Below are 18390 nucleotides of genomic sequence, written 5' to 3'. Positions count from 1 at the left end.
TAAACAACTTTTTCCAGAGAAGGTAACTATTGACTTTCAGTAGATATTGAGTTCCCAGTTTGGTGGTGCTGTATAAAAAGCAATCGATTAAAAATATTACTCTTTGGAGAGAATACATTTTAAAATAACTTATAAGTTACACTAATTGAGGCAGAACATTTTGTTAACATTTTAGAGAGAGATCTAATTTCACTACTGCTATTTCATACGTCTACCACCTATATTTAACTCTATTTCAGTTAGTTGTGGGTTGTGTCTTGGTGCTGTTCATCGCCACCAAAAGTTATGGGGTTTTGTTTCTTTGACCACCAGCAGTCCTTAATGATGCCATCAGCTAGGCAGTACTAATAATGCCAATGCTAAATTACATAGGTTCATAACATGAACTTAATACTCCTCCCTGACACTTTTAATCTGTTAGCATTCTTTATAGCAGAATGTGGTACTAAATGCAGTAAAATATTGCCGGATCTGCGTGTTTGATGAGAAATAGGCAATTTCCCATTGCTAGAAATTCTGCGTTCTTCTGGTGGATCGTAGGATGCAGGTTTTATCAGTGTCTCTTCCTAGAATTGTTTAAAGTGTTCTATGTATACCATTCATTCTTAAACTCATTCATTTTTTTTTTTTCATTCATTCAAGTTAAATAATGCTATTCTTTTTAACTGTTAATTCTTCTAAATTTTAATTGCTGGTAACATTTTTGTATGCCACTTACAGTGTCTACCAAAATCTTAAAAATGTTGTAATTTCAAACTTAAAAATAAATCATAGACAATATGAAAGGTTAGGAAGAGAAAGAGCATAATAATAAAAGGTAGATTTTGAATTGTTTCAACATCAAATTAAAAAGGAAAGGCCTTTTAAAATTTCTTGCATTCGTCAACCTTACAATTTCTCCCATGATGAGATCATGGAGGAAGCGTTTATGAACAAGGTAGTTAAACTAAACTAGTTGCTCTCCATGATAGTGGAGCTGAAAAAATACAGGGATTGTTGTTTCCTTTAACTTTGCTGTTTTGAGATTGAAAAGGAGATCTTGCATACAAATGTATATGATGCTGTGATCTCAGTTACAAAGACAATTCAAGGATATCGACACTAACTGCTACAAATATATATGAATACTAAGCAAAAAAGTACCACTTGATTTTAAAGTACTTTTGTTTCTTCAGGTTTTGGGGTAGCAAGGTTTACTAAAGGGCAGTGTTTAAAGCAGAGCAGGACAGCACTGTATGAATACATTACCTTGATGTCTTGTCATAAAAGTATAGTCGAAGATACAAAACTGATCTCTACTGTGATGGTGTTAAGTGATGGCCATCATTTTATGATTAGGCTCTTTACAATGAGTAATCTCTTTTATCTGGAAACCTACTCAATGTGATTTTGTAGACTGTGTAATGAGGGAAGCCCCGTGGTTTTGGGGGTGACTCCACGAGAGTCAAACTGTTGGACCACATGTCCAGTGTTTATATCGTTCGGAAGCTCAGAGAAGGCTGAAAGAAGATTAAAGATCCAGATACTGAACTGGTTGACACCTGCTTGCCTGCAGAAGGCTTTTAGTCCAACTAAGAAAGGTGTAGCGAGATCCAGTAACCGAGGTCAAAGTGCCTGAAGGTGAGAATCGGATGAGGACTGAGGATGCTGAAAGCGAGGAGCCCCAGTCAGGCCGGCTGCTGAATGAGGGGACTCCCTACCTTTGTAGGCCTTAAAAAAGTGTAGCCATCTTTTGAAACGTTCAGTATAGTACTGCTGGACTCAGTAACTGCATAAAAGTGTTGCCTGGATTATGTGGGTGATCTTGTTAAATGACGAAAACAGTAATTTCTGACTATTTATAGCTATACTCCTTCTGTTCCATTTTAATGACTACGTACTGTAGTTAACACCAGTGTTAACCTGTTTTTAACATCTTCCAAATGGAAAAAGAATAATTTAATTTTTTTAGGGAACCAGTTTTTCCTTTAACTTTACATGACAGCATGGAAACTTTTAGGGTGTTGTCTTCAGAAAAGAATATTTCTCATTTATAAATGATCAAGTTTTTGGTCAAACCAGATAACACTGTGAAAGAGTTTAAAAAGGCCTAAAATACATTTTGGTAAAACACATGCTGAATTAAATCTTATCTCATGCATGCTTTTTTTGTTCTTTTTTTTAACTTAATTGGGTGCTATAACACTTTCCTGTTAGTGGTGTGCATGTATTGAAAATTATATTCTGGCATCTGTATAAATCTCATGCCAACAAAGTCTTTAAACGAGGTACCATAGTCTGGTTGATGCTTAAATTAATTATAATTAAAATTAAGCACTTTGTTTGAAGCACTGTTCCAACGGACAAACATTTCATAATATATTTAAATGCCAAAAATATCTGCCGTATCTCCGTAAATTTGAATTACAAGTTCAGTAGGTAGTGGGGAAAGGGAATCATTACTGGTCCTAAATTACAGGAACTGATCTGCTTTTGAATAACAGCTCAATCCTGACTAAGAAATAATTAGTTTATCTTTAATTATGGCTTCATGGGATTGGAACATCTATATAACCTGAACTCCTTCTTTTTATTTTCTTAATCGTACAGCATTTTAAAGGAAGTGCTCATTTTTGTTGTCTTATTTCTTGTATTTTATATGATTAAGGATTAGATGGAAACTTTCAGGGCAGTGGGCCATTAAGGTTGCATTGTACTTTGATGTTAGCATGTTTTTGTTTGCTGGATGAAAACTTGCTCATTAGCTGAGGTCTGGTTGCTTTCTAAAGCAGTGTGAGGAACAAGCATGTCTTCTATTTATTTCTTTTCCCCCAATTTTGAAGCATATGCTACAATACAAAGAAACATTTAAATTATCTTTATGCTGAAAGAGTGGGAATGGTTGGGATCTCTTCTGTTAGCTAACTGTGCAATACTTTGGCTCTCCGATCTCTAACAAGTAGACTTGCAGAATAGCGTGCTTCGTCTGGGACGATGCAAGAGAGTTAGTGGGAAGCAAGTCGGGATGATGTCTTTTATGAGAATTGAAATGGATTAAGATTGCCTCGATCTGATTATGAAACTGCACCCCAGACATCTTCATTTCCCTCTCTTCCTCTGTTCACTGGGGGACCATGGCTGTAATACCTTAGTTGATGGGGATCCCAGGTATATTTTGGTGCACTGCTTTGAACTGATCTAGCATGAAGTGTCTAGACTAGAACAGACGTTTAATCAAAATTTTCAGAAGATTTTCTTACTTCTTAAGTGATACGACCTATTAAGGCATGACGGTAATTATTGTGTTTCTTACAATTTTTTTTTTTTTTTTTTTTTTTCACATATTGACTAGAGCTTTCTGGTTGATTTCTTTTTTCTTGTGTCTTCTTTATTTTCTTTGAACTAGATCACAGTTATTTAATGATAAACTTTAGCAATAATCTTTCCTAAATATCTACAGTGTGCATATGCAAAAAAACCCTGCCTTACCTACCTCCCATTTCACCCAGTAGTGACTCCCTACTCTTTTTCATAGTAGTCAATGACAAATTTAAGAAAACAACCACCTGGTGCTGCATTTTGAAAAGCTCTGTTTGGAGTTTATACAAAAAACACTGTCTTTACTTGTCAATAAAAAATTATCCTCAAGTGATTGCTAGTTCCTTTCTGCTCTGGGAAAGATTCTCTGGGGAACGTGCAGTTGTTTTGTTGATTGAATAGTACACCATATAAAATAGTTGCATGAGTGGTTGACTTCTTAAGTGGAGTTACAAAAGTTGCTCTTGAACCTGTTTAGTTCACCAAGCACAGCCGAAAATTGTTCGCAGCACACAGGAGTTCGGAGTTCACACAGCAAGGTCATGTAGTTGTCCTGGCTTTGCAATGGCAACAATTGTGATTATTATTCCTTATATTAAAGAAAACCTTACCCACAGTATGTCAGAACTGTAGGGGGTGGTGGTGCATGTGTGTATGTATGAAGATGCTACTCTGAATTTGTGCAGGGGTGAAATTGACCCCTTGGTGACTGAAAGCACATGCTGTACTGCATTACAAAGTATACTTTTAATATATCTTCAAGGGAAATGTATTCTCAATTTACAGTGAGCCTTGACTATGAGAACTGAAAAGAAGAAATGATTTTTTTTTTTTCAGTAAGGGAAGAAAATTTTAAATTTATAACTTCATGCAAGATTGCCAGGGCCTGAGGCAAAAAAACAGAGCATGTATATACTTTACAACTGCAAAAATAATTACATGATGACTGTCTATGGAGGAATCTCTAATGGATTACATTTTGTTAGCATTTCATTATGTAATGTTAAAGCCAAAATAATTCATAGTAAATGGAAAAAAAAAAATCATGTTTTGATGTATCTATGGCCTGGACCTTTCATGTCCTCCCAAGGCATTCTAGTAAGCATTGGTTAATTTATGAAAGGTCTTGGTTTAATAGACAAGGCACTGTCTTGTAAAGCTGATGGAAGACTGAGGAGTGTAGAAATTACTGAATTAATTTGGTTTTATTATGCAAGTAATGGCCGCCTTTGTTGCTTCAAGGGTGCTAAAAGCCATCTGAGCTGCTATCTGTTAGGCTTTCTTAGAATTATCAAGTCCTTCAGACTTGAGAAGCACTTGCGGTTTATTAAGATCACTTCACTTGATTATTATTTTTTTTTTAAACTTAAGGACACTTTTGTTTTAGTGTATCTCTTAGCTTTATCTAAGCGATACAATATTCAGCAGTAAGAAGCTTCTTACTCACGGTGAAAACACCCCTTTTATCGTGTTGCAGTGGAACTGTGGAGTAGCAAACAAGCTCTTCGGCACTTTTATGTGCTCCTGGCACTGGGAACTGGATATGTAGGGTTTTTGTAGAAACCTGGTACAACTTCTGTTTCTTCTTCTTCTATGTTCTTCTGTTTGGAGAAGTGGTAAAAAGAGGTACTAATCTGACCAGTGGCCCCAAGCCAGATCAAGTCTCTATGGAAGTAAAAAGAAAAAGACCTTTGACTTCAGCAGAAGCAGTGTCAGCCTAACCACTTACGCTACGTGATTTACTGTAGCTGGGTGGCTTGAGGGCTGCTTGGGAGCACAAGAAGTTGCATCTGGTTATTAATGCCATACTAAGTATAAATGGAATAAGTAAATACAAGGTTTTCAGTGTATGTGAGTAGTATTTTAATGCTCCTATCATCAAAATAATTTGATGTATCCAATTTTGATGCATTGATATTTAGGGGAATTCAGTAAGAAAGCTGTAAGAGAATGCAGGTTAAATTTAAGTTTTGTTAAAAGCAGAAGGGAGGCCAAAGGATTGGTCTTTTGACTTACCTTTCTGAATAACTAAAAATTACATCATTCCCCTTTCTGAAAACATATTATTTCCTCTAGATTTGACCTGGATTAACTTTATAGCTGAAATAATTTTCAATTTTCCCTAGTCACCAAAGGAAAATATCCCTGTGGTTTGCTTTCTAGTGAGAAATTCTTTGTTCTTGGATGTGGAGCATATTTTCTCAAGTTTTTGTACACCAAGCGATAGGTGTGTGGTGTGTTTTGTTTGCTTTGTTGTTTTGTTGTTTTGGGGTGTTTTTTTAATAAACTTTCTAGGCTAGGTCTGTTCAAGAGACCTGGTTCATCCAAGAGAGCGTATTCCTCCAATAGCATCTCGTTGTGGACTAGATGACCTCCAGAGGTCACTTCCAACCTAATTGTTTTCTATAATTTATTCATTAAGTCCTATAATTCTGTTATATTAGTTTATATTGCTAAAGTGGTAGAGACATTTTATCTTTCAATTGTCCTGTTTCATTGCATCAGTATTTCCTGATGCCAGGGCATCCATAAATGTTAGTAATTAAACTGAAATATATGAAATGTGCTTCCGTATGGAAGAGGATTGGTAAATTCTGATGATGTCTGGTGAAATCTGCAATACACTTCAGTCTTGTTGATAAACTGATGTTCTTTGGTACATCCAGAAATTATGTCCTGTTTCTAGAACAGTGGTAAAATACTCTGTATTTATTGCTTTTGATTCCCATTGACACTTATATGTCAATCTGGAGCTTTCCCTGTTGTGTATTATGTTATAATGAGCCAAGCTGGACACATAGGACGCGGCTGTAGCTACTGAATAGTAGGGTATCAGAACAGGATGAGTGTACTGGAGAAGAAAAGATAGAAGATATTCCTACTGATTATTGACAGGGCTATTTGTCAATAAGCCTCCAAAATGAAGAACTACAAGTCATTTTTGCTCCCTCCCTTTATTTTAGATTATATAGCATTACAGGAAGTAGGTGTGAGCAAGGTATGTACCTCTGTCACAAAGGAGATGATCCTTTGGCCCTCAGACCATTTTAAAAGGTTTTAACAACCTGAAAGACCTTACAGAGAGGAATGGTTTGGTGGTAGTTCTGTACCTGCCAATTTATAAGCACACCCACATTCCTTAACATCTAACAATAAATCACACCTCACTTTGAAGCGGCATTAACAACCAAACCGCCATTCAGGAGCGAATGCCCATATATCTGTGGTCCGTGGTTTTAGGGATATATTTTTTTGCAGTTGACACAAGATAGTTGCAGGTAGCAAGAATGAGACAGTTTTGTCAAGTTCCCGAGTTCTTTGGTGGTAATGTGCTTTTCCATTACCATATCCTTTGTTCAGTAACAGCAGAGGGGAGGACTGGAATGTTATATTTGTTATCATATTATTTATTTATTTATTTTCAGCTTAAACCTAATGCCACTTACATGGCAAGACTTAAGAATGCCATTATTCTGTTAAACTGTGCCCCTGTTCAGTGGTCTGCTGAGCACAGTGTGATGTCTCTCCCCTCCCAAAAAGAAAAATAATCAGACAGCTATTGATAAAATTCATAATGGGTGATTGGAGGGAGCTAGAGTCTGGGCTTAGCCAACTGATGAGAAAGAATTCTAGTAACAATGCTGCAAAAAAAAAAAAAGTTTCTTACTATGAAAACATAATAAAATTTACTTTTTCCAAATGAAGGATGTGGTCCTGGCTGAGGCAAAGGGATGACTCCTAGAGATCAGGAAACATCTTTCTCTCTTTTGCTTGAAGAAGACACAAGGCAAAATGCAAAGATGAGTTTAGCTAAGGGTGCACAAATGTTTGATGTTTTAGAATGTTATCAAAGAACTTGGAAGTTTAATTAGTTTGTTAATTTTTGTCATATATTTAGGGATGGGTGCAATTCATGTGGCCAGTGGCCAATCTTTAACCATAAACCTTTTAGTTACTGGCAAGCTGACCTTGTGTCTCAGAAAGAGAGTGGCAGAAAGCAGTCTCTGCCATGCTTTTTCCTAAGCAGCATTCTACCTGAGCAGAAGACATGCCTTCTTCGTCTGTGATAGGAATCGTAGAATGGTTTGGGTTGGAAGGGACCTTAAAGATCATCTGGTTCCAACCCCCCTTCCATGAGCAGAGATACCTTCTTCTACCAGACCAGGCTGCTCAAAGCCCCATCCATCCAGCCTGGCCTTGAGCACTTCCAGGGATGGGGCATCCACAGCTGCTCTGGGCAACCTGTGCCAGTGTCTCACCACCGCCATAGTGAATAATTTCCTCCTTATATCTAGTCTAAATCTACTTTCTTTTAGTTTAAAGCCACTACCCCTTGTCCTACTACTACATACTCTTGTAAAAAGTCCCTCTTCAGCTTTCTTGCAGGCTCCCCTTGGGTACTGGAAGGCTGCTCTAAGGTCTTGTCAGAGCCTTCTCTTCTCCAGGCTGAACAACCCCAAACCCACTTCTCAAGCCTGGATGACATCCCTTCCCTCCACTGTTGTCAACGGCACCACACACCTTGGTGTCGTCAGCAAACTCGCTGAGGGTGTGCTCAGTCCCACTGTCCATGTCACCAGCAAAGATGCTGAACAGTGCTGGTCCAAATCTGACCCCTGAGGAATGCCACTCGTCACTGGTCCCCCCACTTGGACACTGAGCTGTTGACGCAATTCTGAGTGCAACCATCGAGCCAGTTCCTTATCCACAGCGTGGTCCGTCCGTCAAATCCATGTCTTTCCAGTCTAGAGACTTGTCACATGCAGGACAATGTCAAATGCTTTGCACAAGTCCAGGTAGATGACATCAGTTGCTCTTCCCTTATCCACCAACACTGTAACCCCATCATAGGCCACCAAATTTGTCAGACTTGATTTGCCCTTAGTGAAACCATGTTAGCTGTCACCAGTCACCTCCTTGTTGTCCATGTGCCTTAGCGTAGTTTCCAGGAGGATCTGCTCCATGATCTTGCTGGACACAGAGGTGAGTGACTCCTGTGCTCACACACTAGGCAAACACTAGCCAAGTACCACCAGCGAGGCAGCTCTTCTGTGCAGACAGTGCTATGTCTGTGCCAGCCTTTCACCTCTGTCCCTGTCAGTCACTTGACTTGTATGGTGGAAGTTAAATGAGTTGTATATGGGTTTTCTGTGTTACTCTGTGGAAGTACCATCCACAGATGCCAGATGAAATTCATTAACTGTGAATTGTTCATTAATATAAAGTACCATGAAAGCAGGGACCATTAAAGGCATAAACAAAACAATTGGTTGTAGGTGTATAGTTGGGTAATTTTTTATTTCTTTTTCTTTATTCTTTTAGTTCTACGAGACGACTTCAGACAAAATCCATCAGATGTAATGGTAGCTGTGGGTGAACCTGCAGTGATGGAATGTCAGCCCCCAAGAGGTCACCCAGAACCCACTATATCGTGGAAAAAAGATGGGACCCCTCTAGATGACAAAGATGAGCGAATTACAGTAAGTACAAAAAGTCTTTCAAACAACGCAAAAATTGGGTAATCTGAAATTATTGGTCTCCTTAGCATGTGGGCATCCAGCCACGCTGTACTTTCTAGGATCTGTCCTTTCCTTGCCTCAGAGGCAAGGCTAGTTTGCATTTAGCTTGGAATGCCTCCTCTTGTCTCCTACTGCTTCATTGCAGGGTATGCATTTGTTTGCTGAAGAGGACCATGCAAAACCTATGTTCTTCTCTTCCTCAGGCAAATTAGAGGCTTGTGGAAATTAAATTCGTTAGATTTGTCACTGTCCTATAATTTTCTTGCCTTTTATCCACCTACAAGTTTCTGCAACCTGTAATATCTGCCTTCTTTGGTTGGAAAGAGGAGCTTTAGTGTAGGTGAGACCTTCTTTTGTAATTCTGTTGAAAAGAACCTGTGCGGAAAAGTTGTGCATTTTATTAGAAAGGGTAAGGCTTTTCAGATATAGTCACTTTTCCTCAGAGAGGTGATGGCTTATCCTGCTCTTTCAAATTAAGCTGTTTTCTCCTTAGAGGTGTTGTCATACTCATTTGTTTCTGTAGTTTGATGAATACAGTGCACAGTTATTCAAAAGTATGGATAAAGCATCTTCTCAACTTGGAAAACTACCCTTTTAGTTTTTGACATGTGAAACAATAAGCTACTGAGCCTAGATGGCTGGAAGAAATGACAATGAAAAATGGAGTTCACAAATCATTTACATGCTGCCAATGTGGTGATAGAAAACATCTTTCCATACAGTGAGAAACCATATCATCTGAAAGTGTATACCATATAGGATCACTTTGGCACTAGGAGGATTACTAGAGCAAAACAAGACCAAAGGCACATACAATTCATACACCTCAATTGTGCACTGAAAAGAGGGAAATCTTTTACAGAAGAACACTTAAACCTAAGCAACCTAAGTACAAAATTACCATTTTTGTTTGAGATTTAAATTGCCTGTTGTTCCATTTGGGTTTTTTACAAACAAGACAAAGCTCAGGATTTCTGTGGTTGTGGCATATGCATACATTTAAATTTTTAAGTACCCTCCTGAACCTATCCTGATTGCTGGCTATTAACTCAATTCCTCCAATCATACTTGCTAAGAACTTGCAATTTCCTTTTCAAATCCCCTTCCCACTGTGACAAGTCAATTGACCTGAGATAAAGAGAAGATTCCAGTGGTACTTTTTTTTTTTTTTTTCTTCCCCCAGGAAATGCTTTCTGAACTTGCATTTTCTATTGCTATAGTTTATTCTCTTGAAGGATTTTCAGGTGCTGCCTATTAAGTACGTTTCTTTTGTTATACATGAATACTGCTCTTGTCCCAGCTGCTGGAACAAAGACATACCCAGAACAAAAGCAACTATCAGTGGCTGGCAGTGCCACCTTTATTTATTAAAACTGTGCTTAGGATGGGAAAAAGGCCCTCAGTTTGGTTTTGTTTTCCGGTGATTGTATCAAACACTCACCTACGTAGTATCCTTTCACCGTGACATCTGGTGGAGGAATTATCTTGCATTATCAATTTCTGCTTCCAAAAACAAACACATGAAAATGAGTTTTGATGTAGGTGCAGATATGCAGATATTTCATGTGCCCAAATGAGTGTTTCTTTTCAGAGGTGTAAATTACCAGTGCTGTGATAGCTCGCTCAACTGCGTTCACTTACGTCATATTTGCCTGGCATTGTCTTAAGCAGCACTATTAATATCACGGCTGCTTTCTCACACAGGCAAGAGGCTGAAGCTACATTGTCATGCATATTTGCATCTACTTACAGCTGTAGCAGGATCTTGCCAAGAGGGTAAATACGTATTCAGATGTACATCTTAACAGATTTTGCAGTACCCATCTGTATTATCTTGCTAGTGGCTGGGAGGGGAGACTAGGACCTGGAATGGACAACATGCTAAAGGGCAGATGGGCAGAAAATATTAAATTTGAAACCTGACTTAGAATTATTCCATTTCTGTTAACTTATCTCCTTTAGATCATTTCCATTTCAGTTTAAACAGGAACGTAAGGAATTAAAAGAAGACAACGGCTGAAAGAAGGGTGAAGTTGTTGGGTTCTAAGTAACAGATTTAGTTTTTACATGAAATCAACATTTTATTTTTTAAAAAATACTTTTCAATTAAGTGCTTGTATTTATATATGAACACCTATGTTCATTTGATGGCAAAATTATTGACTCAGGCTAAATTTCAGTAATATATTTTACAGGTATTACCTTCCTCTTTTTAAGCCATGAAATTACCAGATCAGGAAATATCAAACTATGTATGTTGATGTTCAATATATATGTAATGCTACTGGACATTTGCTCAATGAAAACACTTCAGTGGTTCCACTTCTAAAGCATTTCCAGTTGTTTTCATTCTTAAAGGCTTGTTGATCTTTGACTCATTGCCATTTTAAGAGTCTGTACGTGTCAAAGGCTGTTTAAAGCATTTCATATGAATGCTTTCCTGTCTGATGAGATTTAAAATAAACATTAAGATTATACTTTTTTTTAGAATAAGGGATCATGCTTGGCACCTCTTTTGCAATTAGTATCAATACTTTCTTAAAAAAGGTGGTTTGTCCATGAAGCTAACTTATTTTCAATATATGGAAGCTGTTTTTTTCTCATCTGCAATGATAATGTTGATCTCTGAGTCAGCAGAACTAGGCTTTACAGACTGAGTGTTAAGTCAGTGCCAGAGAAATAGAGGTGGTACCTTTGTTCCTGACAGAGTTTGAAGCAGTAGATGTAGATAAATAGCAGTTAAATAAGATCCAAGTTAAGGCACAACTTCCTCTGGAATGCAGTAAAAAGAAAGTATTATTTTGTCCTGGTAGGGTTAAGGAAATCAATATGTTTTTGTAGGTGAGATAATAAAAAATCAAAGTAGTCTTTCCATATTTTTGGTCCATTTGTAGGGCAAATAAATGTGCTTTGAAGCCAAATAAATTTATGTGTCTTTCAGCTTATAAGCAATAGTGAATGGAGCAAATAAGAAGTGAAGGTGAGGGTATGGGCACAGCTATCTGTGATGAGTATTATAGGCATTTTCTTTGAGCTCAGCTCTCCCAGTACTGCTCAGTGTTAGGACAAGTCAGACTCAGTCTAGGCTTGCCAGTGCACACGTTTCCACCGGGTGCCCCTGATGAAGAATCATTATCAAAACACTTTATTTTTCTCTCTGCCCTTGAATATGTTGTCTATAAACAGTTTTCTCAGCACATTGGAGCAAAACATGATTTTTCTCATGTGTATTCTTTACACCACAGTATGAAAGCATGTGCTTGATGTGGCTAATCCCTCTCCATATATTACAGATGAAGTGGGAATAGCAGCCTTGCATGTGAAGCAAATGCTTATCTTTAACTTAATTTGTTGAACTGAAAAACAGTTAGGAGGCCAGAGCAGAACTAGTGTGATTCTGTGCTCATCTAGTTAATTTTTCTCCTGGGATTACTGTGGAATCAAGAATCCCTCCTATAATATATATAGCTGAAAAGGAGTGCCTTGGTGCAGAATAGCTCTGATTTCTCACTGCAAGCAATGTAAAAATAAAATGTGCTTTCCCATTTGGGAAATGTCCTGTCTGCGCCAGGAGAGGCTGTCCTGCTCTCTTCTTGGAGCTGAGACAGGGTGGAGAAAGAAGGTGCAAGTTCTCCCCTAGGAGTGAGAGAGAAGGGAGCTCAGCGAGGTGGGGAGGTTCCTCCTGCGCCCAGCCCGCAGCGGTGTTTGCATGTTCGGAATCACTGTCTTGCCGGGTGAGGTTCACAGCCCCACACGTTGCTTGGAGCCAGGATCTAGGCCAGGACTCCAGGCTTGTAGGTAACCTCACCAGGAACTGGTCTGCTCCCAGCCCCACCAGTCTAGCCATCTTCTTTGCATGGCAGCCCAGTGTCATTAGGACATAGTCAGGTGTTTCAGGCACTTCCCTTGGCACGGAAAGCTGTGAGTTTGCATTCCCTTGGGCTGAGGAGGGAGTGCAGTCAGTCTGGTTTCTGCTGACTGCTGTGATCACTGGGCTTGGTCTTGCGAAATGTATTTTGTCTAGATGCAGTTGGCAGGAGCATCAGTGGCTGCGAGGACCATTAGCAGTGCCTTGCTTGGGCACTCACAGTAATTGCAGTGAATGTTGGCTGTGCGTAAGCCTGTGAATACCTCCGGTGTGCCTCCATTCCCTTCTCAGCCATCTTCCTGTTGTGCACCAAAATCTCCCACTACTTTTCAAGCCGTGTCCCCACTGCCTTCCTACCACACACCACTGCAATGGGATCATCTCATCTCCTCATCTGTTTCCTCCACCTCACAACGTGCCCTGGCACCCACCCAGCCTTTTTCTTCTACCTGTCCGGCCCGACTCTGTCATCTGATTAGTGCTAACTGCTTGTGTGGAGGTAACAATTTGGAAGCTCAGATAAGCCAAACCTCCCATTTCATGCCGTAACGTAAACACACTCTTCCTTTGGCTTTGCTGTTAATGTACGTGGCCGGTGTGCTGTGATACGGTATGAATGCGGTGTTCTCTGCGTTAGGCTTGCTCAGAGCCTTCCTTAAGGAACTGTGTTGCTGCTCCATCTTTGTGAGTCCCAAATGCAATTGCCTGTAGATGAGATGCTGACATCAGTAATCTAACCAAGATGGTGGGGCCTTTGAGCATATCTTTAGGCAAAAACTGGCAATAATTACAGGCTCTCAGGAGCGCAAAGCATGCAAAGAGGATTTTGTGGATCTCCCATCAAGACAGGGCAACCTCCCTGTGCTTTTGGATCTCTTTCTCAACTTCTCTTCATATTTTAGGGGCAATGCCTGCATAATTAACCAAGCTTCAGTAAAATCAGGATGCAGTCAGAGTGCCTGTAATTATCAATACTTTCCCAGTGGAAGAATGTATACATAGCTTGCGTAAGCTCTGGAGCAAGTTGATGTGTTTGAGCCAGGTTTGGAGGTCAGGATTTCATAGCTGCTTCTGTGTCTGCCCCATGACCAGCAGTAGCCCCTGCTTCAGAAAGCTTCCTAATTGTTAGCATGAAATCATGGTGTAGATGGTAAAAGAAAAAAAAGCTATGCATGCTGAACATGAAATTTTAATAGGCAAAGTCTTTTACATATATGTGAAAAAAAGATGCTGATACCTAAAAAAGAAATCCTTTGTAATTGAACACAAAAAGCAAAGCTTTTGCATTGAAACTTTGGTGCAGCACTGTGATTGCAATTTCCCCCTCTTTCATATTAGCTCTTATCTATCATTTATCCTGAATCATCCTCATTTGATTTTTAAAAGGAAAAGGTTGAGAAACCATTTATCTTTCCTTGTTCAAGTTTCTTAGCTTTTAAGATCAAAGTTACAGGATGAATAATGCATACAGGTTTCCATTCCTTTTTTTGTGGTTGTCTTGTGAAATCAACAGTTTTGAATGACTTACACTTTTATTTTAGTTAAGTTGTAACTTGAATTCTTGATTCCTGTTTCATTTCCTGGCCTTTAAATAGTACATCACAAATACGAAGCATTTATTGTGTCTTGCACAATGGTATTTTTACATGAATAAGTGATGAAAATGTTTTCTACAAATGTGAAAACAAAGCTCCTGATCTGCTGCTGTGACAGGAAAACCTTCTTAAATGTGCCATCCACAGGAAGATGTTTTAGTTACTTGCCCAAAAAATTTTTGTTAACGAATTGCTGAAGAGTCTTGGTTCATTCTTCTGGGTGGAAGCCATTCACAGCCTCATTGTGCTTTGAGAAGTTTAAAACTACATAGGTGATCCCAATGTGATTTTGGTCATAACAAGAAAGAAAAAAAGAAATAGAAGATATTACTATGCCTATCTGTCAAAAACAAAAAGAGAAAGGGTTGTTTATATTGGAGGAAGCAGTGGAAAAAGCAGAAATTAATTCCCTATTTAGGAAATGGGCCTTTCCTTCCAAAGTTAAATTGCAGTGGGAAAAATTGCGGAGGAGAGGTGAATCAAGAAAAAGGGGACAAAAATGATCGAATTCACGGTTGTGTGCTGTGCAGGAGTAACAGTCTAAACCCTTTAAAACAGTGATGCTCCCGACACAAACCATACTGTTAAAATGCCACTCCAAATTAATTTTAGATATCCCCATTTATTCTTCTCCCTTTCTCTTTTTCTTCTGGCCTCCTCTCTTTTCATTAATTCATTACTCATTAATCTCTTAACATCTTAATCTCCCCAAATTCCATATTTTAGGTACAGCGCAAAAGAATGCATATTCCTGTAGAAGATGTCACACTAATGGTAGCATTGTGTGTCCTATGGAGAGCTGCATGAAAGAACCTGGCCTGGGCACACAGCACACAAAGCAATGGGGTTGAGGGCAAGGGGGGAACGTGTACTTACAGTTCAGTGTTTTATTTCATTTTAATTGTTTTTCTTTTGGGGGGCAGATTAAAGGGCAAGCAACAATTTCCTATGTGCCCCAGGAGGGTTAGAAAGAGAAGTGTATTTTTTCTTCTGATTCTCAATATGTATTAGTTGCCCCCCAGCAATTTCCTTTCTTCCCAGTCCTTTTTCTTCATTCTGTCTTTCTCTCACTCCCTGGGAGGGTTGGCATCCCACTTTACCTCTCTTTTTCCTTCGACTGCTGACCTCTACAATGGTGGCTTCCTCAAGGATCAAGAGTAGTTTTTGTTAATGAGTCGTACTTCTTCTGCTATTAGTATTGCTTCCTCTGGTGACACAACTGGAGCTGCTGTGAGTTAACCCCAAGCGGTAAAAAAATTATAAGATTGTGAAAAATAATCTGGAACCACACAGCTGTCCCAGGGGATAGTGAGAATGGCTCTAAATCCTGCTGTTTCTTGCTCTTAGTTTTTCCAAGATACGACATTGTTTTTCTGTGTTAATGCTTTAAGCTCTATTTCAGGCTCCCTATGCTCCTGCTGAAGTCTCTCTGCTCTCCAGATTCCAGAAATCATTCAAAATATGTCTTGCGGATTGTCTCTTTTGTTTTCTGTTCTGGTTGTGGCATGTGCTTCTGTGGTCTCCTGCATTATCATCGGGGCACCTTTCCCATCTTCCTCCTCAATTCTCTTTACATGCCTGCCATGCCTAAACCATTTGAGTTTCCACATCTGCACAACCACTCTTTCTGTGTTAAGAGAAAGAGATCTCAGGGTATCTTCCCCTACGCTGCTATTTCCCATGTCATTTTTTTATGATCACAGGCATATCTAAGGTCTTTTCAGTGGTACGTTAATCTTTGATTAGCATTTGTCACATCATTTTTTACTTTTTTTTTTTTTTTTTTTTTTTGGGGGGGGGGAGCGTTGGCTGAGCCTAAAAACCAAAAAAACATTACCTTTTTCTACAGCAGACCCTGCTCATCTTGGAAGGCTGTGAAAAATCTGACTAATAGCCTGAGCTAACAAAAAAGAGAAAACATCGGACATACTTTTATTTTTGTGTTCATTTTCCTCTTTCTCTTTTCATGTCCTATTTGCCGTCTTACCATACTGGCACCATTTTGCAGACGCAGCTCTTTGAGACGGATCTTTTCATCTCTAACACATCCACATGTAGTTTCCAACCCTGACCACAGCTGTTAATAGCAACAGCTTGTATTTCCACAAGCACTGAAGTAAATGTGGATTGAAACTCCCAACCTATTACAAGATTCTCTCCTCGCAGCTTTTTGCAGGTTTGCCATTTTAAAGAGCATAGCTATGCGGACTTTTGTCAGGCAGATGTGAGCTCATTCAGTTCACTCTTTGAATCAACCAGAAGCCATATGGCAGCGGTTACTGTGGCGCCGAGCCTGAGCTAATAAGCCCTGCTGAGAGACAGGCTAGATCGCTCCGGCATGGTATTGTACAAATGTGGCCACACAGCTTCTGTTGCGCTGAGGGTAAGGGCAAAGGGAGCTTGCATTGGCTCGAAGTCTCTCACGTGCCAAGCCAAAGCAAATGGCCTGAAAACATCCACGTGGACATTCCCTTCCTTCTCTGTACCTCTTACAGTCAACCGTCCCGAATATTTGTTTGGGGGACAAGATGCTTTCTCCATTAGTGTGATGTTTGCTGCAAGAAAATGTTGAGGGAAAAGCCCGTTACTCTAAAGCGTTTGAGTCGTGCTCAACGCCTGGCATTGTTCTAATTGATTGAAATGGCTCATTTTAACCCTGAATCTTCTCTGCAAGGTTGCCGGGTAAAGTGTAGGACAGGGTAAACCATGGACTGGTTCACATTTGATGTGATGTGTCTGTTCAGTAGGTATCTCAAAAGGCTAACATCGGTGTGTGGAATTAGGGGAAAGAGAAGGAGCATCATGATGCAGGGCAAAAGAGTGGGCCGGTGTCAAACATCTGTGGGCTGGGGAGGACACCAGGTTCTGTAGGTTTGTGCTGGCTATCACAGAGACTAGACTTCGCATTTAGGACCAAACTGACCTCCTGTGTTCCCAAGGGCATGCTTGCTGATCGTGTAGCCTATTGTGTGAGGTTATGAGGTTTACAGACTGTTCACACTGACCAAAACTACTGGAATGAAAACGTCATCATTCTGTGGTAGATTTAATGTCTCATCATGGTCATTTAGTTGCTGGCATTTTAAACCAAGCTATTGCTGATCATATTGTCCCTGTAGCTAAGAGTATCTGTTCCTTCTGGGTTTTCTCACAACTTTCAAAAATGTTCCTTTGCATGAGTGATGTGCATTGCTTCAGCTACTTTGTCTTCTCGCCTCCTAAAATATTAGGCATTAGACATATGTAACTATTTTCCGGGTATTGTTTCACCCAGCAGTAGTGAAAAGTACACCTTTAATGTGAACTAAGAATGTATTTTTCTGTGCTCAACTTCATTTCACACTGATTTCTACTTTTAAATATAAAAGTAAAGTGAAGATGAATGAAGTTCTTTTGCAGATGCTCTGCGGACTTAAATGGATTTGAAAACTCCTCATTGAGTAAAAATTCTCCACAGATTTCTTTTGTCCCTAGTCATGAACTGATGACCTAGATAGTAAAAGAAAATAAATGCCTGCAGCAAATAGGGTATGTGTTAGATATCTGAGTTTTGAGACTTCCAGAGGCCTAGACATTAGACTATCAGAATTTTCTTGTTAAAATGGCTTATTGAGAGTTTTGAACCTTTGGGACCATCTGAAATTACAGAAATGGAGTCTGTGAAGTCTCCTTTTAAAAAATAATAAAAATCCAGGTGGTTGTTATCACAGACTAGTTTACTTGAGCTATCCAGAGTGTGTAGGACTTTATGATTTGAAGGGTTAGGAGCAAAGGTGATTTATTATGCTTAGAAAGTAAATACTTTGTTTTGTTTGGCTGACAGTCTGGTTGTTGGGTTTTTTGGGGGGATGGGTAAGGGAGATGAGGAAAGGATGTGGGAGGGAAATTATTTCTTCATTCGTTCTATTCTCTTAATGAAAAAGAAACATTTTTGTTTGGTTAGGTTTTTCAAGCAGTCAGGAAAGGAGCCTTTGCTTTTATCATGCACAATAAAGATGAAGATTGCGTTTAGAAAGTTAATTCTTCTCCTCCCCTCCCTTCTTCAGCTGTATGGAAATCCTGCATGTAGACTGTGGACATCCTCCTCTAAGTTAAAAAGCCGTTTCTGGAG

General features: G+C 39.3%; 1 protein-coding gene across 7 annotated transcripts in view; it reads left to right on the top strand.

Annotated features, from left to right (window-relative positions):
* Positions 1-18390, top strand: part of ROBO1 (roundabout guidance receptor 1) — a 650998-nt gene that overhangs the window by 528009 nt on the left and 104599 nt on the right. For all 7 annotated transcript variants that reach the window (XM_056327045.1, XM_056327049.1, XM_056327048.1 and 4 more), the window contains one exon: positions 8620-8777. In XM_056327045.1, coding sequence (XP_056183020.1) covers positions 8620-8777 — 158 coding nt within the window. The remainder of the gene's footprint in view (positions 1-8619; positions 8778-18390) is intronic.

The sequence above is a fragment of the Falco biarmicus genome, chromosome 2, assembly GCF_023638135.1.
Source record: "Falco biarmicus isolate bFalBia1 chromosome 2, bFalBia1.pri, whole genome shotgun sequence".
Taxonomy (NCBI): Eukaryota; Metazoa; Chordata; class Aves; order Falconiformes; family Falconidae; genus Falco; species Falco biarmicus.
The sequence above is the reverse complement of the archived record's forward strand: the minus strand, read 5'-3'. Positions and strand labels throughout refer to the sequence as shown.